At 40.4% G+C, this 25773-nt stretch overlaps 3 protein-coding genes across 5 annotated transcripts in view; all 3 read right to left on the reverse strand.

Moving 5' to 3' along the window:
- Nucleotides 1-3866, reverse strand: part of stox2a (storkhead box 2a) — a 23935-nt gene extending 20069 nt beyond the window's left edge. The window contains exon 1 of the mRNA XM_005727008.1: nucleotides 3269-3866. Within this exon, the coding sequence (XP_005727065.1) occupies nucleotides 3269-3608 (340 nt within the window). The 5' untranslated portion in view covers nucleotides 3609-3866. The remainder of the gene's footprint in view (nucleotides 1-3268) is intronic.
- Nucleotides 3867-8412: 4546 nt separating this feature from the next.
- Nucleotides 8413-15383, reverse strand: casp3a (caspase 3, apoptosis-related cysteine peptidase a). The gene is made up of 6 exons (XM_005727010.2): nucleotides 15092-15383; nucleotides 14606-14745; nucleotides 10948-11076; nucleotides 10638-10813; nucleotides 10431-10539; nucleotides 8413-10315 (listed from the first exon to the last, which is right to left on the reverse strand). Exons 1-6 carry the CDS (start codon nucleotides 15154-15156, stop codon nucleotides 10086-10088), a joined length of 849 nt encoding a protein of 282 aa, XP_005727067.1. The 5' UTR covers nucleotides 15157-15383; the 3' UTR covers nucleotides 8413-10085.
- Nucleotides 15384-16546: 1163 nt separating this feature from the next.
- osbp (oxysterol binding protein) lies at nucleotides 16547-25773 on the reverse strand. Of its 3 annotated transcripts, XM_005727011.1 has the most exons (18): nucleotides 25661-25773; nucleotides 24709-24879; nucleotides 24235-24443; nucleotides 23942-24104; nucleotides 23735-23846; nucleotides 23444-23642; nucleotides 23217-23331; nucleotides 23067-23130; nucleotides 22802-22969; nucleotides 22466-22711; nucleotides 22095-22215; nucleotides 21773-21876; nucleotides 21531-21626; nucleotides 21065-21249; nucleotides 20707-20936; nucleotides 20486-20524; nucleotides 20254-20301; nucleotides 16547-19009 (listed from the first exon to the last, which is right to left on the reverse strand). In XM_005727011.1, exons 2-18 carry the CDS (start codon nucleotides 24840-24842, stop codon nucleotides 18867-18869), a joined length of 2376 nt encoding a protein of 791 aa, XP_005727068.1. In that variant the 5' UTR covers nucleotides 24843-24879; nucleotides 25661-25773; the 3' UTR covers nucleotides 16547-18866. The 3 variants fall into 3 exon arrangements, with proteins under 3 accessions (XP_005727068.1, XP_005727070.1, XP_005727071.1); XM_005727013.1 differs by lacking the exon at nucleotides 20486-20524; XM_005727014.1 differs by lacking the exons at nucleotides 20254-20301; nucleotides 20486-20524.

The raw sequence follows: 25773 nt of genomic DNA on the forward strand, positions 1-25773 counted from the left end.
AATAACGCTCCAGATTTGTCAGCTGTTAATCTCCCATTCCTCCTATACCAGGAAGGATGGATCTGTGCTTTCTTGTTGTTTGCACTAAATTCTGACCCCCATCAGACCAGCCTCAGCTTCCTGTTCTTAGCTTACAGGTGTAAGCTAAGCTAAGAACAGGTGTGGCCTTCCACTGTGTAGCTCATCAGCTTTGATGAATATGCTCGTCTACATAGCTTGGTTGTAACAAGCATGAGTTACTGTTGCCTTCATATCAGCTCTGGCCATTCTCGTCTGACCTTTGGCATCAACAAGGAATTTCTATCCAGAGATGTGCCGCTCACTGAATATTTTCTTTTTTTCCCATTCTCTATAAACTCAAGACACGGTTGTGGGGGAAAATCCCAGAATATCAACAGTTAATGAAACAGTCAGACCAGTCCGTCTGGAACCAAAAACCAGTCAGTTAAATCACCTCTCTTCCACATTCTGATGCTCAGTTTGAACCTCAGGTCGTCGTCTTGACCATGTCTACATGCCTAAATGAACTGAGCTGCAGCCATGTGATTGATTGACTAGGTACTCATATTAACAAGCAGTGAAAGTGTGGTAGGTGAGTGTGTGAAGTCAATTTAATGTTGTAATGGCAAACATACCACTGTGCAGTCAAACGGATCTCAACTTTAAGGCAATCAATTTAAGTTTTTAAGGAAAAGGGTGGAGTACCCACTCCAGGTCGGGGATGAGTTCCTGCCCCGTGGAGGAGTTCAAGTATCTCGGGGTCTTGTTCACAAGTGATGGGAGAAGGGAGCCGGAGATCGACAGACGGATTGGTGCTGCGGCCGCAATGATGCGGAAGCTGCACCGGTCCGTCGTGGTGAAGAGAGAGCTGAGTGTAAAAGTGAACTGAGTGTAAAAGCAAAGCTCTCAATTTACCGGTCGATCTACGTCCCTACCCTCACCTATGGCCACGAGCTGTGGGTAGTGACCGAAAGAACAAGATTGCGAATACAAGCGGCAGAAATGAGCTTCCTCCGAAGGGCGGCTGGCCTCTTCCTTAGAGATAGGGTGAGAAGTTCAGCCATTTGGGAGGGGCTCAGAGTAGAGCCGCTGCTCCTCCACATCGAAAGGAGCCAGCTGAGGAGGTTCGGGCATCTGACAAGGATGCCTCCTGGGCGCCTCCTGGGTGAGATGTTCCAGGCATGTCCCACTGAGAGGAGGTCCCGGGGCAGACCCAGGACACGCTGGAGAGATTATATCTCTCGGCTGGCCTGGGAACGCCTTGGTGTTCCCCCGGATAAGCTAGAGGAGGTGGCTGGGGAGAGGGAGGTCTGGGCCTCTCTGCTTAGGCTGCTGCCCCCGCATCCCGGCCCCGGATAAAGCGGAAGAAGATGGATGGATGGAATTTAAGTTTTTACTACTGGGAGCAAAGGATGCTGTTGGGCTAGTAGCTTCCAGCCAGAGAGTAAGCAGTGGCCAACTGCTTACCTTATATATGGACAGGACTTTATTCTCAAATGACCACTAATGTTGTCAGCATTATCAAAGTTATAAACTGTCATGGCTGCAATCATTTGAATCACAATAATTTCCTCCACATTTAGGTTTTTAGGATCCACGTCCACAGCAAACAATCCTGGAAACCATGCTTTTGCTCATATTCTTCAAATTGCAGACTCTTGATATCAGCCTATGCAGTAAAAGACAAGTACTAAAACTTTTAGTCTTCACTTCTTTCACACACCCAACCCTGCTGACCTTTCTGTTTGCATTTGTCCTGCTGCAGGTTGATGCTGCTCACCGATAAAACAAGATGATTCAAACCCTGGCTCTATTGTGAAATAAACATAAATAAGATGATCTCTGACAAGCTGCACGCCTCTCTGTCTCATTTGAACACAGACGTATGCACACACAGAGCAAACCCAGTATGATGAACTCTCAGTATGATGGTGCAGTGGTTAGACAACACTTCAAGTCGTCCCAACCTGTCTCAGCACATATATGAGTTATGGCCTTGTCAGAAGAATCGGAATCAGAGTGTGGGAATGCTGAACTGGAGTCAAACTGGGCTCCAATTCTGTCTGTGCTATCTGGATGAGTAAGCCTCATGACATGAAGCAGCTGAGGTTAAAAGGTGATATGATGCCTACACTCCCTTTTTTTTCACTGAGGCTAGCCAGTCGAAACGTTACTCACAGACTCACATTATTCAATTATTCAACTGCAGGAGAACATATTTGAGCTCTCACCTCTAAAAATGCCAATCAGTAGTTTCTGCCAGCTCGTAAAAAAAGAGGTGTGGACGTCAGCGTGAAAAACAAAAACACAGAAGAGCTCTGAAGAGCCAGAAAAGACGAGAAGATCTGCTGATGAGAACGGATTCACACGACACACCAAAAAGGGAGTTTATAAAGTGGACAGCATTTTAATAGAGCGATCCAGCTTTCAATTCAATTCAGTTTTATTTATATAGCGCCAAATCACAACAATAGTTGCCTCGAGGCCTTTTATATTGTAAGGTAAAGACCAACAATCACACAAAGAAAACGGAGAAATTCCAACAATCATATGAACCCCTATGAGCAAGTGCTTTGACGACAGTGGGAAGGAAAAACTCCCTTTTAACAGGAAGAAAGCTCCGACAGAGAGCCACAAATAATTGGGGTTAGGGGAGGAAGACAGGACAAAGACATGCTGTGGAAGAGAGCCAGAGATAACTAGTAATTATAGTAATCATTACTAGATAATTAGTAATTATAATGTTTTTTTGTTTTTAATGAAGCTGATAATTCTTTTAATGAGTGCTTTGAATTCATATGAAACTATAATAAAAACATATGTACGGCTTAATGTTGTTGTTGTTTGCAGCTGAACTTCATGGGTCAGGATTTAATCATCACAAATGTTGTAGAAGAAAAATTTCAGTTAGTTCAAAGGCCTAGTCTGAAGTCTAGCACTAGAAGGTGAACATGGGGAACATTTTTGTTTCTTCTTCTTCCTTCGGCTATTATTATAAGGACATCTGAGCAAGTTCTTTTCACTCTGATGAATATCTCCGTTAACACACAACTTTGAGATAAGATTTGTCTATTTTACTGCTGAATACTGTCTCCAACTATGAATAGGGTATTTTAAACTTCTAAAGGACTCAGTACTTTGTTTCTATAACCCAAACAACCCATATTAGAACACATCCATCTGGGAAGACAAGAAAACCCTGAGGCTACATTTAACTTTCTAAGATGCTTTGTAGTTGTTATCACGCATGTCTAGACAATTTACCCACCTATGTATTTGATGTCAAAGCCCTCGGGAGGTTGCAAGGTCCGTCTCGTCCATCCGTTCCTGAGGACCTGAAGGTGCACCTCTTTCCCTTGGATCAGCAGCACATGCTCATCTATCCAGCCCAGGAAGAAGATCTCTGTCAGCGCGTGTGTCAGCGCCTTGTTCCAGAAATGCTGCATGTTGACGGCTTTGAAATTAGCGAAGACCTCATAGCCAGAGTGATGCTTTAAGTTTACTGAGAGCAAGGCCGGTGGCGACGGTGAGTCCTCTCCATCTCCTCTGCAAAGGCGCGACAGCACCAGCGCCAGGGAGTGCGGAGCGATCTGGAGGAACTTGTCCATAGTCGCTCCGGTCAAAATTTGGGACTCAAACGGAAACTATAATCTGTTCCCTGCACGGCATGGTTCGGACAGTGCAGGTCTCCATCGCGGTTCTATCTCCAAACTGAGAGTTTTTGTTTGTTTGGGCATTTTCAAGAAACAGATTCCTCTGAAAGTTCCAGACTTCCCAGAAAAAGAGTTTTAAATGTTTCAAACACAGGTGCTCCATGTAAAACCAGGGAAATCAGCAACCTGATACCCGTCCCCTGCAGCCACCTCTCCCAACTGTCAAAGACGTTTAGGTCCTACTTTCAGCGACAAAAAAGGCGAGCACTTGTGATGCGTTCAAGCACTCCCTGTAAACTACCACACTTCACTTTAGACGGTCAAAATCCACGTTTTTGATAGAAATCCCTATCTGGTCTAATCCTTACTTAACCGTCTAAGACAATTTAATGTCATCAGTGTCTTAAAACACCAATGGAGCACTCTAATATGAGAAAAAAACAAATGCAAACGGAATTTCAATTCAAGCTTTCGCGATGCTTGAATGGAAAGCAAATGTGTAGCAGCCGGCTTTACACAACCAAAGTGATCGGAGACAGCTACAATGAAAAATGAAAACTAGCCAATTCCTTAAAGTAATAATAACAAAAAGCAATGATTTCGGTATTTGCCACATTTGTAAACACAAGAATCAAGTTCAGTTTCTTTCATTTCTATTTTAAATACCCAAATATAACTAGTAAAAACTAAAGTTTTTAAACACACACACACACACACACACACACAGGAGCCTAAATGAAAGTTAATTTAATTTAAAAAAAAATCTAATTACATTCAAAAATAAAAAAAGGATATTGCAAAGGTAATTTTGAATTTGATGGCAGCAAGATTTCACCCCAAAAAAGTAGGACACAGCCATGTTTACCACTGTGTATCATCACCTCTTCTTCTAAAAACAGTCTGTAAACGTTTGGAAACTGAACAGGGCAGCTGCTCAATATCATCGTATTCTCTTATAAAATAGGATTCTGGTTACTGAACAGTCCTGGGTCTTAGTTGTTGTATTTTCCCTTTCATGCTGTGTTTTGAGTTGGTGTAAGACCTGAACAGTCAGGCCAGTTCCACACCTGGACTCTTGTACTGTTAATGTTATGTGTTGTAATAGCTGCAATGTGAGGTTTAGCATTGCTGAAATATTGTCCTGATGAAAAAGATTATATCTGGATGAGACCAAAAACCTGCATATACCTTTTAGCACTGATGGTATCTTGGTGTAAGCAGCCAATTTGATAGGTACTAACACAACCCTATAGTATAAGAGATGCAGCTCTTTGAATTAATAACAAGTTGGACTATGGTCTCTCTCCTCTTTACTCTGGAGGATTTGGCATCTATGTTTTCTCAAAAGAATTTCAGAATTTGATTCATCTGTCCACAGAACAGTTTCCTGATTGCATCACTGCATTTCAAATGAGCAGAGATGATGGTAGTGTTTCTGGATTGTCTTCTTGTTTGCATCATAGAGCTTTAACCTGCAGATGGCACAATGAACTGTGTTCACAGACAGTAGTCTCTGGAAGTGTTCCTGAGCCCATGCAGTGTTTTTGATGACAGCATCACACCTGTTTTTAATGTAGTGCCACCTGGGGGCCTGAAGATCACCACAAGATCACACTGAGTTTTTGTATATTGTCCCTTGCACACAGACATTTGTCCACATTCCTGGGATTCTGTAATGAAATTATGTATGGTAGACAAATCGTTGCAATTTTATGTTGTTAAACGTCATTCTGAAATTGTTTCACAATCTGTAGATGCTCAATTTTCAGCTCATCGCTACTTCTGAGAAACTCTGCCTCTCTAAGATGCTCTTTTTACACCCAGTCATGTTACTTGGCTACTGCCAAATTAAAAAATTATAAATGAGACAATATTTGTCTAAAGTTATATTTTCTCAGTGTAAACGTTTGATTTCTTTTCTATGTTCTATTGTGAAAATAAATATGTGTTTAACAGATTTGCAACTCATTACTTTCTGTTGATATTTACAATTTACACATGGTTTAATTTTTTATAACTATACAGAACACACATAGACTTTCACATAAAACATTAAAAAACAGATAAAACACACAACGCAATATGTAAAACATAAATGGTCATCAGTGCCGTTTATCACTGCCACAGAAAACGTAGTGTGCACCGGACTGAAACAATAATGATTACAGTTAGACTCCAGACATATATCTGTCTGTATGTTAACAAAGTGGACCACTGCAGAGACGAGTTTTCTCTATATAGTGTTAAAAATGCCTTATTATTATGCAATCCAACAGTACCATAAAATAAACTATCAAAATGGACCATATATCATGCACTTGCTGAACATTAAGCCATTAGATAGCCAGGTCTATAAGATTTTGGACAAAGCAAGCCTTGCATGGTTTTTGCAGGTTTGCCTGTGTGAATTTTAAACCAAACAATTAAGGTGTGACTGAAGGGCAGATTTAAATGAAGATGTTTAACAAAAAAATCTGAAGTAACTGCGTGGGTATTACAGACATTTTTATAGACAAAAATTGTACAGTTGACTCTCAAGTAGATTTATATTTTTTTCATGTTTCCTTGTGATTTCTTTACAAACCAAGCAGATAAAAAATGTGGATATGATTCGAAGTGTTGAATTTGTGTTTGGTAGATCAATATGAAATCCAAAGAGATGCTGATGCAACTGGAGGAGGACATCATTAGGCTGAAAAACACAATAAAAGAATCAGAGAGACTGCAAAAGCTCCAGGAGTGGCCAAATAGACAATCGGGTACATTCTTAAAAGGAAGGAATGCACCAGCCTGCTCAGCAACACCGAAAGGCCTAAAAGACCACAGAAGACAATTAAAGTGGAGGAGTGCTGAATTCTTTCCTTAGTTAAAAAAAAATTCATTCACCACAAGACAACACTTGTAAGGAGTTGAGTCATAATATTGCATAACTCAACAAATTAAGAGATGTCCTTATGAATGTAAATAGAGAGGGTTTACAACAACCACTGGTGACAATTATCACCAGGAAGGCCAGATGTCTGAAAATATCTAAAAGAGGCTTTGCAGTTCTGGGTGGAAATAAATCTATGGGCAGATGAAACCAAGATGAACGTTTACCAGAATGACTGGAAGAGAAAAGTATGGAGAAATAAAGGAACACTCGTGTTTATTAATGACCTGACTGCTGATAGACGGGATCCTCCAGGACAAAATGCCCTGATGTTGTCAGGCATGGACAGAACCAGGTAGGGGTGAAACTACTGAGTATTATCTTGAATTACTGCAAGGATTTACATCAAAAATGATGAGGCTGCCACAAATTTTTTTCATTTTTATTTTTGGTTTGCCTGAGAATTCGGCCTATTCCTAACACATTACACTGTCCATATCAGTATAGGTATCCAGCATGATTTGAGATCTGAAGTTTTTAATGTGTTCCTTTAATTTTCTTTGAGTAGTGTTTGCCCAATTCCTGACTTTTTTTTTGGCACCTGTCACATTTTTCAGAGCAAACAAATTTTAATATTATAGGAAAATAACATGCAAAATAAGAAAATGTCGTTTTTAAATGATGATTTCATTTATTAAAGGAGAAAAGCTATCGAAACCTACCTGACCCTTTCTAAAAACGTGATTGCCCTGTAACCTTAATAACTGTTTGTGCTACCTTTGGTAGCAAGAACTGCAATCAGCTATTTGCAATAACTGACAGCGAGCAGTAATGGCCTTTTTAAAGTCGCACAAAAGAATTTCAATCAGATGCCAGTACAGGTTTTGGAGTGGGAACGCTTTGAGGTGTTTTGGTTTTTGTTTGTTTGTTTTCTGGAGCCCTTTGTCCTTAAGTAGCAAAGCAGCTCCAGACCATCACACTATCACCACCATGTTTGACTGTGGGTGGTGTTATTTTTATGAAATGCTGTGTTAGTTTCACATTAGATGTAGCGGGACTCAAGCCTCAAGCAAAAAAGTGCAGAAAAAAGTAGTCCACAGAATATTTCCCCAAATGTCTTGGGAATCATCAAGGTGTTTTTCTGGTAAATGGTGATCTATCACATGGATGCCATTTTTGTTTATTCTCTTTCTTATTGCTGAATCATGAACTCTGACCTGAACTGAGGTGAGGCCAGCAGTTCTTTAGATGTTCTGGTTCTTTTGTAACCTGATGAGTTGTTGATGCGCTCTTGGAGTGATTTTGGTCCTGGGAAGGCTCGCCACCGTTCCAAGTTTTCTCCATTTGTGGAAAATGATCTCACCATGGTTTAGTGGAATCTGAAAGTCTTAAATGGCTATGTTGGGGGAGGGAAATTACTTTTTATATCATACAACACAGTGAATCTAATCACTGCAGCTAGAAATTATTACTTTAGGTTCAGTTATGCCATATTTATTTATACTATTAGTTTCAGGTATCAAAGTTAAGATAAAGCATTTTAATCACTGTCGATTGTAAATGTATAATTCACTTGTTTGTGGGAGCAGTTTCAGTAAAGTGCATTTGTGCTCAAGACAGTTTTATCTGGCCCCGGGTCTCAAGTTGCGGTGGTTCCGTTTTTCTCACCTACAGGCAAATCTGGAGAAATCCTGCATATTTAAACTCAAGGCATCGTAAAAGCGGATCTTTTACTGTTGTTTCAGGTTAGCTCTTGTTATGATATTCTGAAAAAACTGGAACGAGTTTGCCAAGAATGTGTCAAAAAATGGGTTTGGTAATCTTTGGTGCTATGAATATTCTTGCAACGGATGAGCCAAAACTAAACAATGAAACCAATTCCACAGCACAGAATACAAAGTGGTCTTTATTTTGCGTGAAAGACAGTACATCAACCTTACATCACAGCTGCTTACAAAACCACGATTTTACAAAAAAGCCAAATTGAGAAGTGCGTGTCAAACATGCAACGATGAATTATTTTAACAGCGTAAGTGACACATACAGCTGGCTTGCTGTACATAAACAATTGCATTCTCATGATTTGTCACATGTAAAAACAGCATCAATGCGCAATCAAACTGTGCTTCATCTCTTATGAATTAGTTGATATTCATGGTGACATGGGTTTTGCAGAAGAACTTTTACTCAGTTTGCTTGTGGTTATTAAGAAAATTGCATCACTGAAGTACAAAATGTCTTTAGTAAATTTGCATTTCATTATTAATTATTAATTTTTTTTTTTAAAAGCCACCATGAATGTTTCTTTAAGGCTGCAACCAAAAGCTTTTTTCCATCAATATTCAATATTTCTTTTACTGGCTCATTGTTTGTGGAAAAAGGCACATCACTGATCCCTGAAGCCAAAGTGAACATATTCAAAGATCATGTTTGGTCTGACCAAACCTCTTAAGTTTACGGGGAAAAGGATGGTACTACACTTTGTGTCTACACAAGATAAAAAACAAAGTGAAAGTATCACCTGTCTGAACAAATCCGTCTTAGTAGTTCCGGTTGTCTGGCAAATTAAACTAACCACATCCTGAAATGTCTAACACTTTGCACCGTGGACTGCCTATGAGGTTAATCGGCCCAGTCAAGAAGCCATGAAAAGAGTAGTGAAATAAAAAAAGTTCAAGTATGTCTAACGTGTTAAAATATGGCTCAAAAGACAGCATTGTGCGGATTGCTGAGCACTTCCCATGCAGGCTATTAAACCTGTTTCCCCATCAAAGATTTTCACAAGCAAGAGAAAGAAATCGACCTTTAGAAAAGAAAGAAAAAAAAAACCCCAGAAAATTAAAAATGTAATTCTGAGCTTTCTAACCCACATACATTTAACTTACAGGATGCTCTTGAATTTGCTACATAATAATTTACCCACCAGGTTCAGGTGGTGCTTTCATTCAGGCTTTGCACAACGCATCAGGTACCGATCCAGTGAATGACATCACTCACACAACAATGGAGACAAATACAAATGTAAATAGAGACGAAAACAAAAAAGACAGACCATCTTCGTGCTTAGACACTTAAGTTACAATAGGCTCCTCATGTATGAGATATTGTTGCTGGTGGACAATCAGCCCATCTATGGTTTCATGATTACACAAACGCAGAAGGTCAAACTTCCTATCAAACTGACTCACAACAGTGTTCCCTGAAATGTGCAGTGTAAACAGCAAAAAGGCGTCTACGTGTAACACACTCAGCCCGGAAATTCAAGCTGTTATTACTTGTAGACATCTGTAGGTTTTATGTCATGTTGGTATGTGAAAAATAACCTTCCTTTTGGTTAAAGGGCCTGCTGCTGGGGTAAAAGTGAATGCCAGACTTAAATAACTACTCAACACTGAATAAACTTAATAATGCCAAGGTGGTGAAGCATCACTGACATTTGCATCGTGTCTGCCCTCCAAGCAATATGAACGTTAGAAGAGATATTGAGTTGCAAAGTGTACATTTAAATAAAAAAAAAAAAATTCTAGCACTCCCAAAGCCTTTCTTCTAGTTTTCTGACATTAACCAGAAAAATACATCTCTTTGGTCAGCATCGACACAATACAGGGGATTTGTTTCTTTGCATGAAACCCCAGAGAATTGGAGGCAGACTCAAACTCTACTGCCACCTTGTGGTTCACTCGGGTCATGATGTGCAGGATCTCCAGTTCTTTTCCGTACTTGCTGATCATGTCACACACCGACTGGATGAACCAGGACCCAGTCTGAGTATTCCTCCATGAGTAGTAACCTGTGTGTAGATGAGTCATGGAATATGCTTTGTTCAAATACAATATTTCTTAAAGGAAACAATATGCAAGCATGCAAAAACAAAGACAAGAAAAAGGAAAGGCCCTTATTTTAACCTGGGGCAGTGGAGAAGGCATAGAGGAAGTCTGCTTCCACGGGGATCTTAACACCATCAGTTCCGCTGTCTGTTTCAATGCCTGGATCCAGATTTGTACCTCTGCAAGCCTATTCAATGTCAACACATGCACAAAAAAAAGAAGCAGTGTTCGTTTACAGGTCTGCAGGTTAGAGGAAGTGGACTAGAAGAGAAACCACCACGGTACCTGGATGAAGAAGAGCTTGGGTTTTCCCGCCAGTGATTTACAGCGATCGCCTCGAAAAAGTGAAGTTAGGTGTTTGAGCGCTACTGAGCCGTCCGTGCCGAAGAACAAGTCTTCATCCCCGTGACTCAAAAGAATGCAGACAAAAGAGGCTGAGTTGCTGTGATCTTCCTTGGATGCTTAAAAAAACAAAGAGATGGATAAATGAATACACGTACAGCTGATACATAACAAAAGCATGTGAAAAGAGTCAGTAGCATGAGGCTTAATTTTAATTTTACGAGTAGCAGTGGGAGGTTTAAATCATTCTCACCAGCAGTTAAAACGTTCATTATCTGATCAACTGTCTGGTCATTGTACAGCTTCACATGATAACCTAAATTTTTAAATACTCTCATGGCGTTGCCTGCATCCAAGTCAGTACCGTTTCGCTGATTCATGCCTGGAACACACAAAACCACAATTCTGGTTACTTCAACATGAAAACCATGTGCAAGACAAATCAACATTTCCTCCTTCTGAGTGTACAAACAAACAAACAATATAAATGGAGCGCATTTTGATTTAGCTTTTCCACACGACAGCCGGGCATGAGAAACCTGACTGGATGTAGCAGGAGGGAGGTGTACTGCAGCTAAACAGCAGCATCTTCAATTTCTTCTTTTAACACGCTTCTAAGTGTTGTACAAAACCACATTATCGGTCCGTTTTATATTGGATTCTGTTGGTACAAGGGTTTTTTTGCCACTGGCAGGTCAGCATTAGCAGCATGTGCTGTTCGGTGTGCTAGACTCAAGCGAAGCAGGAGCGAGTCTGCATGGATCTACCCAATGACTTTGGTGTTTACAGGCGCACCTATTCTTACTAACGCATGATCTCCACCCATCTTGAGCAGCAATGAGCCAGAAAATAACAAAACCTACACAGCTGTAAAGAAACGAGAAAAAAAAAAAAAAGACTGCTTTACAGTCACACTGTCAGGGCTTATTCGTCATGAGGCACCTGAACAGAAAAAGAGCTTTGTTAATGTTCAGGTAACACCTGCTCCTTTCCGCTAACTAAACGACGAAGTACAGGATCAACCACTACTGATGTTTACTTGACTCGACGTGTTTGCTCTGAGAACATCGAGATGCATGTTGAATACGCAGTCGTGTGTGCCCTTTTAGTCCTGCCAGACAAGTTTTCAAAAACACAAATCTGATGGAATATTAAGACCATCACAGGACGTTAGTAAAGACAGATGTAGAAGCTGACTGAGACTGGGGGGTTTGGGGGCACTTCTGATTTTTAGAGGGCAAAAAAAAAGAAAAAAAAAGAGATATTCCCATTTCAGTAGATACAAATAACACATGGCTATACTGACAAAGATAAATGAAAAGCTGCCATTTGATGTTTATTTTGATGTTTATTCATTGCTATCACGTAAGGGACCTGAGACCTGTATATCCATCTGTATAGTCAGGTGTACATCCTGGGCTTTCTGGCTTTCTTTTCAAAATGATGGGCAAAACTTTGATTCAGTGTCCTCTATGGTTGGCAATAGGAGTTACTAATTCCCGAGTACTTCACTTTTGCTCAGAATTGTAGGAGATTCAGACTTATCGCAGTGTGAGGGATGAGATATTAGAGCAAGATGAAAGGTCAGAGAAGGACACACCAGCTTTCGAGGAGCCTGAACTCGAGCGCAATGATGGCACCAACCATCCGTTACAGTTTTAGGGCTCTGAACAATTTCAGAGAACATAATCAGCTAAAAGTTTGATTTCTTAAACTATTTAATATGTGCCGATTAATGATATATTTGCTAGAAGTGCATTAAAATGTATTGTTCCTTTCTCTGTCATTTACATTCCAACCCCATTGAAATGAGGTTAAACCTTTTTTCTTTTTTAAAACAAGAACATGAAAACAGGACAACACAGCCCACAACCACCAAGCCTGGAGGCCCTCTGATTACCTCAAACAGTAAAACAGCAAACAGGTTTTTGGAGGGACGAAAAAGTTAGAGAACACAAACCAGAGGGAAAGGTTAATCTCTGAAAGTAAATGGAAAAAAAGCCAGTATCACGCAACCAGTATAATCATCTGAGCCTCAGAAAATGATAAAGAACTCTGTGCCAACACCCAAAAGCAACACTATTTAAAACAACTTCATTCCTAATAAAATCTACATTTTGAATATTCTCAAACAAAATACTCCACAGCAAATGTTGAACAGGAAGAGGAACTGATCAGCATACTCTCTTGTGGTGCCAGTCATCTTATAGATCACACCCATGCCTTGCGTGCCTGATCATACTTTGAGTCATGTGTCTGAACTTGCTGATGAGCCAGCTGACAGTAAAATGTGCTGGCAGCTCCCAAAACCTACTGTCATCAAATGCAAGGATACTTAACACGTAAACTGCAACAGATCCAACCAGAACATCTAATAAACCTGCAGTGAATGGAGGAAATAGGAATCCACAGCATTAAGGTTAAACCTTCCACACCTATAAACTCTCAAAAGGTGTAGAAGTGAGATGAATCACCTGGTTTCTGTCCTACATAGAGAATAGAGGAGAAGAGAAGCCACACTTTAGCACTGCCTCCACAGTGTGGGCCATTACTGCATAGAGTTCAAGCCTCAAAGCAGTGATGCGACACGTTACCAAGGGAGAGCTTAGCATTGCAAATAAGCCCTAACAAACACTTGTCAACAGGCAGATGAAACATGAGCCTTTAGCCTCAACACACACTCATACAACAAGGTGGCATCACCTGACATTTAATACTCAAAGAAGTCCCCTCCGCCAGCTTTCTACCATGCACACCCCTGTGTCAAAGGCGTCTAGTAAAAATGGGGGGGTGGATGTATTGTCAATAGAAACACTAGTATGGGAATGACATGGGCATATTTGACACCTAATTAAAGTTTTAACAAAGAAAATTTGAGACAATGGATCCATTACCCAAAGTTAACCTTTACCATTAGTCTGGATTCACTTCCCTATGTAAATAGTTAACTCGGTGCACCACCCATACCTGTTTTTATTTACCAAGCATGAAGAAAACAAAGCAAATACATTTTCTAATGTGTAAATACTGCAACTGGTTTCAACAGTTGTGCAAACATTGTCCTCTATATCAGCTTTGGTCTCTGTATCACTAGTTTATTACTTCACGTAAGGGCCCTAATTTGGCTGAACAACAAAGTGCAACAAGAGCAAAACTGAGCTAATAAATAACCTGTAACCCACATAGTGGTTGCTTTTTTGTCCAGATCCATTAAATATCTTGCACTGAACTGGTTGTAATATAAATTGCTAAAGCCCTGAACTCCAGCAGCACAATTCCCGCACACACATCCCAACACTTTAACACGTTTTAAGACCTTCATGTCAAATGTACAGCCATACTGGAGTGGTTTATGCATTCTCTTAGGAAGGGAAAGGTCACTGGTTTGATTCCAGTCGAAGACACAAATCCCTTCGGGGTTGCGTCAAGTGTAAAAACTCTGCCAAATCAAACATGCGGAGCTCCCTGCTAAAGTCACCCTTTGTGACAAGGGAGCTCTAGGTCAATTTTTATGTCTAAAGTGCATAATGGAGTTCAGTAGATCCAAGTTAAATTATGAACTGTATGCATGCAGCAGAACCCTGATGAGCTCTTTTGCATGCATAGTTCCAAAATTAAAGCCTTAATTTCTTCACCCAACTCATCTATATTATGCAGTGCTGGTCAAATCATCGCACATTTCACCTAAAGAGAAATGGATCATCAGTTTGTCTAATGTTACACACGTTAAATGTCACAGACCTGCTGTATATACCAAGTGTAGCTCTACAGCTTCTCACATATGTGACATTTTATCACCTCTTTCACTTTGCGCCTGAAACTGAATCAGGAAGATTAATTTTAGATGTTACTTACAGCTGTTTCGTTTAGAGTTTAAATTTCAGAAACTAACAGACCGCCCAAATGCTCACCTGTACTCCTGTCAAAGTTCTTGTTGTTGATGATGATACACTGGCCAATTCTGGGGAAATCGAGGCGGTATCTGAAGCTGTGTGACTGGGGCTTGGCATCCACGTCCATGGGGACAGAAGCAGACGAAGAGCCCGCTGATCTGACGGACAAGCCAACATTTAGTTTAGAAGTTTAATGTGTGATTAGAAACTCAGCAAATAATGCACGTCAGAGAAATGCTGCTGTAAATAAAGAAAGAAGCATGCAAAGATTGGACTACAGTTGCAGCTCCGTTATATCAAACGATCAAATAGCACAATGTTAAAGTACAGCAGAGCGTTAATACAGCAGTAAAAAAGGAGAAGAAGAAGACAAAACGAGCGGCTGTGATCTTTGAGGTCAAGGACGACAAACGGTTTCACTCTTACCATGAACCTTCAACAGGATATGAACACAATAGATCGCAACACATAAAGATTGCTAACTAGCTTAATCCAGTGACTCACTGTTTTCCGTTGCCTGGCTTTGCGTCTGTATCGTCCACTCCAGGTCCCGATCCGTTTTCCGACATTTTTCACAGGCAAGTAATTAAACGCTAACCAAACAAATTCACGCTCTCTATGTGACAAAGAGAAGGCCTCAAAAATGCCCAGTCGTGCTCTGGCAGCGGATGTTCTCCCTTTACTGCTGCTGTGTGGTCCTGAGGGACTCTCTGCTGACTGGTAAACAAAAGATGCTGATGTCACTCAGAGATGCGCTCGTTTTACGTTCAGGGGCGTGCCGAGACGAGAACAGCTACAAACGTCCACGAAACGACTTCTCCAGACGCAAACAACATACGTTTGATCACTGAATTTAACTAACAATCGACCCAAGGCGTTTCACAATAACAGAAATATAATTTAATTCGGGTTCTTACATTTTATTTTTATTTTACCTCGTGTAATACAATCACTGGCTACTTTGGTGAGTACACCCATTCAACCACAATTTTACATAAATATCAGCCAATCACATGGTAGATGCATTCGAGCGTAGACACCAGAGATGTCAATCTCATTTTATATCGTGGGCCACATCCAGCCCACTATGATCTAAACTCAATCAGCCCGTCAGTGTAAAAACGTTTAGTTACACATTTACGGTGCAAATTAGTTTTTCTATGCCAAAGTTTTTCATCTTTAGTAACTGAAAAGAAATAAATCTATCAGCACAGTTCTCGGGGTTTACATTGTAAATGTGTAAAGTTACAGAAACATTTTGGTAGCTTGCTGTCCTGTATTTATGAAATAAATCTTTTTATGTTAATTCATATAAAATGTTATTTTTTCTTGTGGACCCATTTTAAATGAAAATATTGCAAATACATTTCAGAAACTGCTGACTTACTGGGATTTTTCCAAGCAGTCATCTTTAGGGCTTACAGAGAGCCCAATCCAATAAAGAACCTTTGGAATGTGGTGGAACAGGAGATTTGAATCACTGGATGCGCAGCCAACTCATCTGCAGCAACTGTGTGATGTTATCATGTCAATATGGTCCACAATGTCACCTCTAAAGGAATATTTCCAGCACCTTGCTGAATCTATGCCACAAGTAATTAATGCACCTCTAAAGGCAAAAGGGGGTCCAACCCTGTATCAGTAAGGTGTCCCTAATATAGTGTCCAGTGTGTGAACATTTGAAAGTATAGTTTCATCTTTAAAATGAATTAAACCTTTGCACATCCAGGAGTACTTGTTGATAAAAGACCCAAGTTCCACCTTTAACTACGTGGAGCTTATTTACACAGACACTACATTATTAAATGTTGGTATGTTGTTTTCAAGGGGTACAGCAATTCAAACAGGTTGAAATAAAAAGTAGTCATCTGCTTTGAAATTACACATATACATTATACTAGTAAAACCGCTTTGTTGAGAGTTAATAAAATTAATACCAAAGATAAGCAGTTCATCTCAATTCAGACTTTAATCCAGCCACAATCTCTAAAACAATCCTTTTAAAAACTCCATCAAAAGGACAGAAAAAGGTGAAAAGTTTCCTTAGAATTGTAATTCATTTCATATTTTATTGAACATGGTTTAGGAAAAGTTTCCAGAACAAGCTCACACAAATATCTCAATAGCCAACATCAAAATCTGACCAACTGAGCTTTGGACAGTTGTAGACGAGGACAGTCAGAAAAAAAGGGAGGAAAAAAAAAACCACACTAGCTGGAACAAAGTGATGAAACTGGTGGAAACCGACAGAAAAAAAAACTAGAAACATAAAGATGAAATGACAGAACCACACAATTCAAACGAACACAGAAACAGAAATGTTACATGTAATAAAAACAACAGAGGACACAAATCTGTACACCTATTCTATAAAGAAGTGTTTTTAAATAGCTCGCAGAGCCTCGGTGAAGATGACGGTGGCAGAACACAAATAAAGACGAATATTTCAAACTGAAAGCTAACTTGGTTGCTAAAGAGCTACATGTTGTAACACGGTGCCCTCGATTCAGAAAATGAAACTATGTTCATATGGAGTAAACAATGATAATGAAACACAAAAAACCCCAAAACAAAACTTTGAAAAGTGCATCACTCTTTTTATATTCTTCATCAACACAACTACTTATGATCACAGTTATTTCACTATTTGGTGTATTCACACATAAATCATTTTCTAGCGCTGTTTTTGTCATCTTCGTTGGTAGAGCTTATTTTAAGTACACTTTAATGTGACATTGATTAAAACTTTCTACCACCTGTACAGTCCACCACCTCGAGACAAACAACAGCAAAGACCGAGACAAAAGTCGGTTTGTGCAGCTTTAGTGTTCTTGCTCAACGCTACCCCCGCATTTCAATTTGTGCCTCTTGTAGGAGCAGAGGCACTGTTATTGCTATTTAAAAAAAACAAAAAAGAAAATCTAAACTCACAGCACACAAATATTTGTAATCAAGATTAAAGCTATGCTCGCTAAGTCTGAAGTTAACCACAAAGGCCAAACCACTCGCTTCAAATGCCCTCAGTTTGCAAATCCTCGAGTTAGCAGTAAACTCCACGCAGCTCCGTGACATCTCAGCGCGCAGATCTGCTGATTTAAATTTAGTCACAAACTCACGTGGACAGCACAGTTATAATAAATACTTCTGGATCTTTGCGGTGTATTAGAATGGGGGAAAATAAGACAGTTCAAACCATCTTTTAAAAGTCTTAGTATATATCTATATTATACCTCCATAGTTGTTGTTTCAGGGGTTGAAGCAGCACCACAAATCACTATAAATTCAAAGGCAAATTCTGCATTAGAGGCCGACTGATATATCGGCTATTTGCCGATTTGTCAGTATTGACATTTAGAATGACCTATAAATGAGAATGAAATGCAGATTGTTGATTGTTGATGTTACGCTTTGTCCACTTCCCTGTTGGCTACACTGTGTTTGAAACACAACAGAAACACAACCAGATGCTCTGAGCATAGTCAGGCAGAGCGTAAACGAGTAGATAAATAAATACATGTAACAAATGTTAAGGAAATGTGTTTATGTGCCCAAAAAGAAAATTAAAAGGTCACTGTGTCAAATTTAGGCCAGTATATCAGTCTTAGAAATCCTATATCAGTCTGGCTCTGTATCGAACGTATGTTCATTTATCTCCAAAATGCCAAAAGCTAAACTTGTGGCCTGAAAATGGTAACGTGGATATTACTGTGGGAATTATAAAAGGATGCGATTTAACTTTGACTTGCTGTGGTTTTGTGCTGAGGAGGCTTTGGAGTATTTGGAAAACAAACAGGAATGTGGCAGAAAAACATACATTAATCATGTTAGGTAGTACCTCAACCTATCAGAGCAAGCCTTTCATATCGAAAGGTACCATCTGGGTCAATAACCCTTCCAACAATAGCACATCCAAAGAAACTGCAGAATGACATTTTCAGAAAGAGCTGCTGCAAACTGCAACCTGAAGGCTGGATCAGAAAACCCTGGACTGGGAAGAGGCTGTGGACCAAAACCAAGCTAAACTTCAGGGTTTGAGAGGCAGTGAGAGGAACACCAACCAGCTGCAGGGTGACTACAATGCCACACAGGCAATCGTGTGTACTTGAACGCGAAGTCCAGCCGACCTTGATCCTGCTGAACGGAGGGGCTGAAGGAGGTTGGTCAGATGACGGGCTAGGCTGATGTCAAACTGGATTTCCTAATTAATGTGATAGGAAAAAGGGGTCCCTCTAACGATCGTGTATTTGTACACCTCAGTGGGGAAATTGTTCAGCTGTGCTCAGAAGACGTCAGGGCACATATCCCAGTTCCCTTGCTCCTTAGCTTCCCAGTAACCCCCCTTGTAGATGTGCAACGTTTCTCCGGACACAGGATCATCCATCTTCTCAAACCACAGTGCTTGGTAGGTGTCTGGATGGCCACCTATTGAAAAAGAAAAGAACGTTTCAATTTAGAAGCTACAGTAAAGGTTAACCCGCCCCCACTCAGCCAGGATTACATATCATGCTTAAATTAAGCCGATATGCATTCAGAGTTCTGCCCATGAGAAACAAATAAATGTTAGCATTACCTTGATCTTCAGATGCATCCTATACAAACAAAATGCAGGGGGCTCTTTCTGTATAACCACTTGGAGAGGACCAGGCTCACAAATAACACACTAGCTGCTTCAGAGTCAGAGGATGCTGGTCAATCACAGACAAACTGCCACTCTACAATGTTGTGAGGCCTCTACAGCTGTATACAGCTACTCTAAGAGGATCTAAGAGATGGGACAAGTCGAAATGAATGTTACTTGCTTTTGGCTGGAGCTCCATAAGGGCCTTCCCTGCCTTCCACTAAGAGAGCAAATTGTAAAGAAGAAAATGGTGGAAGTTGGATGTTTTTCTGGTCATTAGGATTCAACTACATTACTAGAAAATGTGATATACTGGTGCTATGCATTAAATCATGATCAGAATACTTGCTTATATAAGGGAAGAGTGACGGTCCATAAGGGGCTATTAAAAGAAAAAGAAAAACAAAAAAGGATGATTCTTCTTTGGAAGTTGAGACATAACAGAACTGCTGTGATTTGAAAATGACAGTGAGTGAAAACGAAATGGACTACTTGCATGCAACAGGTGTATGAGGGGGGGAATCCTCAGTGTCAGCTGAGCAAAACCCAGCACAAACATAAAGACACATCCAAAATCCACATAAAAAAAGATTTCTTCAAATTTTAAAAGTGCCATGTGTCGCATCTAAGGCATTATTTTCTGCTCAAAAATTTAACAAAAGCCCAACAGACTAATCGTAACAAAGAAATAAGTTGATTTGTGTAATAAACTGATTGTGCTTTAAGAACTGATAGGGCATTTAGATTTGACCTGATTAGGTGCTTCTATAGAGGGTTAGATTATAGATCTTCTCTTTGCTGGTCTAAAATGTGAACATGAGTTAACAATGAGTGAAAATCTCTTTACACTTATAGTTTTGGTCATTATAACCAGGAAGTGAAAATCACTGGAACATCCAAAATGACACATATGAGCTGTGAAGTCACTGATAGCAGCAAACGCACCCAGCAACCACCCCGTGGACATAAACGGTACTTGCTCAGTAAAAAAGCCACACAAAGCACCTTTAAAAGTACACTTTGTATAAAACTGTAAAATGATACTTGCTTTCATCAGAAATCTCACTTGAAGCAGGAGCAGGCTCTTTTGCATCAGCTAAATGAAACAGAAAGGAACGGGGGAGGGGGGGGGGGACATATTAATATAAATAAGCTGTTATTAAGAGAGGAGGATGCTGAGCACCTTAATACTGAACGCACAAACATTTCGTGTGTGCACTTTTGATTGTGCGGTCTGAAGTTCACACCAAAGGTGAGAAGAGACTAAGCTGAGTACTTGCTTTTCAAAGGCGAGTCATTGATCGAAGCCTCAGTGACAGCTTAGCATTAAGAGAGGAGGGGGGGTAAAAAAAAGGAAAGACAAGAAACACCAAGACAGACAAAAATGGATAAAAGATGAATGGACACAACATCAGACAGAAATATAAGACAAATACAAAAAAAAAAAAAAAAAAAAAAATCAAACCCATGCTAAACACAAACTCGCTCTCCATCGTCCTACCTTCCTCAGGTGAGCTGGCTGCTTTCACAGCTTCTCTCTCTCTTTCTCGACGGGTGCTGCGTTGTTTTTCTTCTAGACGCTGTTTCTCTGCGTTGGCCTCGTCCCAGTGGCCTTCCTCCATTAACCGCTGGTCAGGTCGCCGCCGACTGTCTGTTGGCGCAACTCCCTCTTCGGGTTCATTGAGAGTCAGAGCCAAAGAGGAGAAGTAGTACATGTTCTCTGCTCCCTCCCTGCAAATTCAACAATATAAAAACATTAAAAGTAAAGAGCAGCAGTATTTACAACAACTCCGCTCCAAATGTTTGAGAACACGTTCACACTTCTGAACGTCGCCAGGCTTTAAGACTAAAACACTTACGGTAACGGGTTCTTTCTCCAGATTTCTTTGGCTTTCAGTGTCTGATAGACAGTCCTCTGTTTGCCTTCAGTGCCATTTTCACCTTTACTGCTCTGCATAATTTTGGAAAACTCCATTTTCTCATCCCACGTTCCTGACAGGACATAATGCGCTTTTCCATCCTTATCTGTTACTACTCCTGTTACCTAGAAGGAGACATTAATTAATTAAGATATGTTAATTGCAGGCTGTAGAGGAGAGAAAATAACAAAACCATTGCCATTAAAGGCTTCCTATAAGTTTCCTGGGAAAATGACGGCTCATATGCAGAAGGAAAGAGGATGAGGATGACTCAACAGAATCAACTTATGTACTAGTGGATGTAATATCATCATCTTGAAAGGAAAATACTGCCTGAGGAAACCTCACTCAAATTATCTTATTTAAACAAACACAAAAAAAGAAAAAGGAAAAAAAAGGAGCCAACCTTTCTCGGTACATCTCTGGAGAAATAACTGTAGGGAGCGAACTTGAGGTGGCAGCGATCTCCTGTCTTGTGGTTCACCACGTCTATCTCTCCCGACTGGCACAGGACAAAAGAAAGAAAGAAAATGTTCTGAGTGTTTGTTCTCTAGCAGATTAAAATCAAAACATCATATGAAAACATCTAAAACATTAGATGTTTTCATATGATGCCAAATGCCAAAAGCTAAAACATTTTGGCATTACCTGATCGATCCACAATTTCCCAACAATAATGTTGTGAACTGTTGTGGTCACTTTTTTCCAAGAATAGTGATTGTTGCTCTTTTCAAATATACACTGAATAGAACCTGGAGAGAGAAAAGGGAATAATGTTGCAAGTGATGGAAACGTATCCCATATATCCCATGAACTAAAGTGAAAAAATGAAATTCTACACTGAAATAGTGAATTACAGTAGTGTAAGACAGACGGTGTTCACTGGATAAAAACATCAGGCTTAGCAGGTGTATTGTTCTCGCATGCTGTGTCTTTGTTTGCAGCTATACAAACACACACACGCACTCACCCAAAGGCATGATAGAGAGATATTTCCCTCTAAACTTGCTGGCTAGTGTTATCTCCTGTCTGAGGGTCCAGCCCTTTTCAGAGAAGGCGTAGTGGGCTGCGGCAGGTGGGTGGTGACTGACCTAAGAAGAGGTAACAAAGAGAGAGAAGAGTCAGGAAGCTTAACATATGGTCACTGTAGCTATATAATGGCTTTGAGTGCATTAAGAAAACAAACATGACTAGGACAAAATACTACATGAGTAAATAAAGCATGTTTGCAATGGAAACAGGTAAAACCTGAATCAAAACGATTATAATTTGTGAAAAAACAATGCAATGTAGACCATTTCTGTGTTTTACAATGTGTGTGTTTTTTGTTTTTTTAACTACCTGTTCACAAAGAGAGCGATAACCGCACTCTCTGTGCCGATCGAGCTCAAAGGTTTCTCCGAGCAGAGGGTTGAAGGGCTTTCCTGTACGGTGGACTGTGGTGGAGTAGGAAGACACTGTGAAGGCTGCCACATAACACATCTGCTCTAGAGAGCTATGACTCTTTGCAGCCTTATCAAGGAGTTCGTAGTACTCCAGGTCTTCAGACAGACGTTGCAACATTGACAGGGGCTCATTAAAATTCACCTAAAAATTCACAGAGACACATCTCATCACTTCTGATTATTTTTAAATGGAAAAGTCACATTGACGCTGTTGTGTGCACAGATTTCTTACAGGCATCGGTATTTTTGAGAGCTCCTTTCCAATACAATTCTTCATGATGCTCCACAGATTGAGGTAATAGTTTGGTTTGTCCGGGATACGAGTTCGCCTTTGCCTAACTGGCTCCAGCTCCAGCGGCTGTGGAGACTCTGGGTTTGATGCCAAAGAAAGTTCATCAAACTGATGGAAGATAAAGAAAATATCATCAGGAGTTAGGTGGCTTTGATATGGTAATGCAGTTAATACAAAAATAATTAGATATAAAAATTTAACGCACATTTACCGACTGATCATCCGTCCCAGTCTCACTGCTGATCCCACTGATGTTGCTGCCAGATCTCCTGTAGAAGAGGATAAGAGTCAAGTATAAAACAAAACACATGTGGAGGAAAAGAAATGTCTGACAATAGAAAATATCAGTTTGTACCTGTGATATTTGGGGTCAGCGGGGACAGTAATAAACTCTGCTGGCTCCTCCATAGCATCAAAGAACTCATTGTCATCATCCTCGTCACTGGCATCGGCTTTCCCTGAAACACCCCCTGAAATGAAGAAAGAGTTGGAAGACTGAATAACTTAACGGTTCGACAGACCTCAGCAGATCAGTAACGAAGGTGGCAGAGTAAGAATTTCCGATGATGAAAAGACTCTCACCTTTGTTTCCTAAGGCAGGATTACTGAATGAAGGGGGGAGAACTGTTGCTCCTCTGAAAGCTCTTTCTAGGTGGTTGTGCTGTTTGGCTAGCTGCTCCAGAGTCTCCTCCAGACGTATCCTCTGTTCTCTTTCAGTCTGTAAGGCCTTCTGCCAGCGCTTACTGTGGCTCTGAGCCATGGAAAGGAAGTCTCTACATGCCTAGAGGATCACGCAAAAAAATAGACATCATCAGTAACACACTCAGGGGGAGAGCTGTTTGCTCAACTTTTATTAACGCTTGATTGACTTACGTTGATCATGGCATTGGATGTGATTCGGAACAGCGTGGCTCTCTCTGTGACTTGTTTGACCTTTTCTCCCATGTCCACTGCGACACGAAGTCCTTCAAGTTCTGATAAAGACCTAAAATTGTGAAATAAAGATTTTAATGGGTAAGCGTAATTAAAAAAAAAAAAAAAAGATTAGTTAATGGATAATGGTCTGTTAGTAAGTACTACCTTTGGAGAGCAGACCCATGCTTGACAATGAGATCATTGCAGGTGGCAAGATCCTCCACTTTGCTGTTAAGTGTGCGTAATGTAGACTGGATTTCTGTGTTACGGCAGTCTCCACCCTGTCCTGAGTTTGGCGAGACTGCAGGGAAATCGTCACCTGAGTCATCTAAGGAAGAAAACAGAGAGTGTCATAAGTCAACACAAACACAATTCAGTGAAAGAGTTTGCTTCTGGGTGCTTTGTAAGCTTTCTCTATGGAGTCCCCTGCATTGCCCTCTGGTAAGAGTCCCTCTTACCAGATTCTGCCTGCATTTGGACAGCCTTCGCCTTTGCAAGTTCCAAAGCAGTGATCCATCGCTGGCGCTCTACTTCGGAGCTGGCCTTCAGGTGATAGGTCTGTGCCCCTCCATTAGAAATCACAAAATTGCACGAATCTTCCACAGCAATGTTGGCTGTGGCCAAGTTAATGGTGCCTCTGCATGTGTGACCCATCTCAGCCTGAGTCCTGAAGACAGAGACGACAACAGCAGTCAAATCTGCAGTTTGCAAATCACTTACATTTATAGATGTGTACTGCTCAGATGGCTTTGTGGTGTTATTGTGGTTCTGTTGCTGTCCTGTAAAAAGGCCTTTATTACAAGGCATACTTATAATAAAATTTTAATGCATCGATCCTCTTTAAGCTACACTTTTGCAATTTCTTTTTGAGCTTGGAATAGAGTAAATTCATTGCAAATTATTATAGCTTCAGTATTCTTCATATAACTTACCTGTAGTAAGAGAGCAAGCCATTGCTGAGAACAAACCAGCGTCTTTGGTAACCTTTTATGTAGTTTGTCCATTTGAAGAGCCAACCCTTGTATGTGTCTCCAGGGGTCGGAGTAGGGGACTTTGGCTCTGACATCACAACAGCCTGTGCTTTCACTGAGTGATGTTACAGGCTGTGGAGAGAAAAACATTTACAGGTGCATTACTGTAAAGTTTGTGTCATGCACATCACATTTGATACATGATGTGCATGATACAAGCTCACTATAAAGACATCACACTTACAGTAAATCAAGATTGTAACTACATCCTAAAGTTTATACCATCTTATAACCATATAATTCATCAATCTTTGGCTATATAAGACACAATGCGTTACGGGTAACGGAAGCAGATTCAACCTGCGCCACTAAGATCGGCTGCAATCACTTATGTTTATGTTTACCGAGTCATCAAAATTAAACCTACATAGCCACGCTTGTCAAATGTAAAAAAAAATATGACTCAACACTGGCACTACCTCTGGCTCCGTGAAATTTTTAGGCTTGTCGTGGCACCTTCCAGTGAAAACAAAACAAGCTGAGGGACGCTGACACGACTCCAATAACCTGCTTCGCTACAGTTTTATCGCGTTTGAAGGAAACTAATAAACATCCAGAAAACACAGCTCAGCGCCGATAACAGTGAGCTCAACCGTTCCCTTGGTCTGGTAGGATTACATGGAAGTGTCAAATTAACAGCATGGATACCGATAGTCAACTTACCCCGAATACCACATCAAAGCTACTTAAAACTGTGCCCGCTGTCACTAAGCTTGCGGTTAGCTAAACAACGGGAAGCTTTGGAAAAGCTGACACGCCGCAGACGTTGACAATTATCGTTTTAAACCGTGCAGCCCTCTCACTATGCATCCATCCGATGCATAACTTAATGTAATATAGCTGCAAGACTCACCGATGGGCGGGCATATCGAGCTTGATGATGCGACGTTAGCTCGCTAGTTTTTGCTTCGCTAACCACTTTGCTACAGGTTGTGCAACAAAATAGGGTTCGACCAGCATCTAAAC

The sequence above is a fragment of the Pundamilia nyererei genome, unplaced genomic scaffold, assembly GCF_000239375.1.
Source record: "Pundamilia nyererei isolate P.nyererei 1_Seehausen unplaced genomic scaffold, PunNye1.0 scaffold00022, whole genome shotgun sequence".
NCBI classification, from domain to species: domain Eukaryota; kingdom Metazoa; phylum Chordata; class Actinopteri; order Cichliformes; family Cichlidae; genus Pundamilia; species Pundamilia nyererei.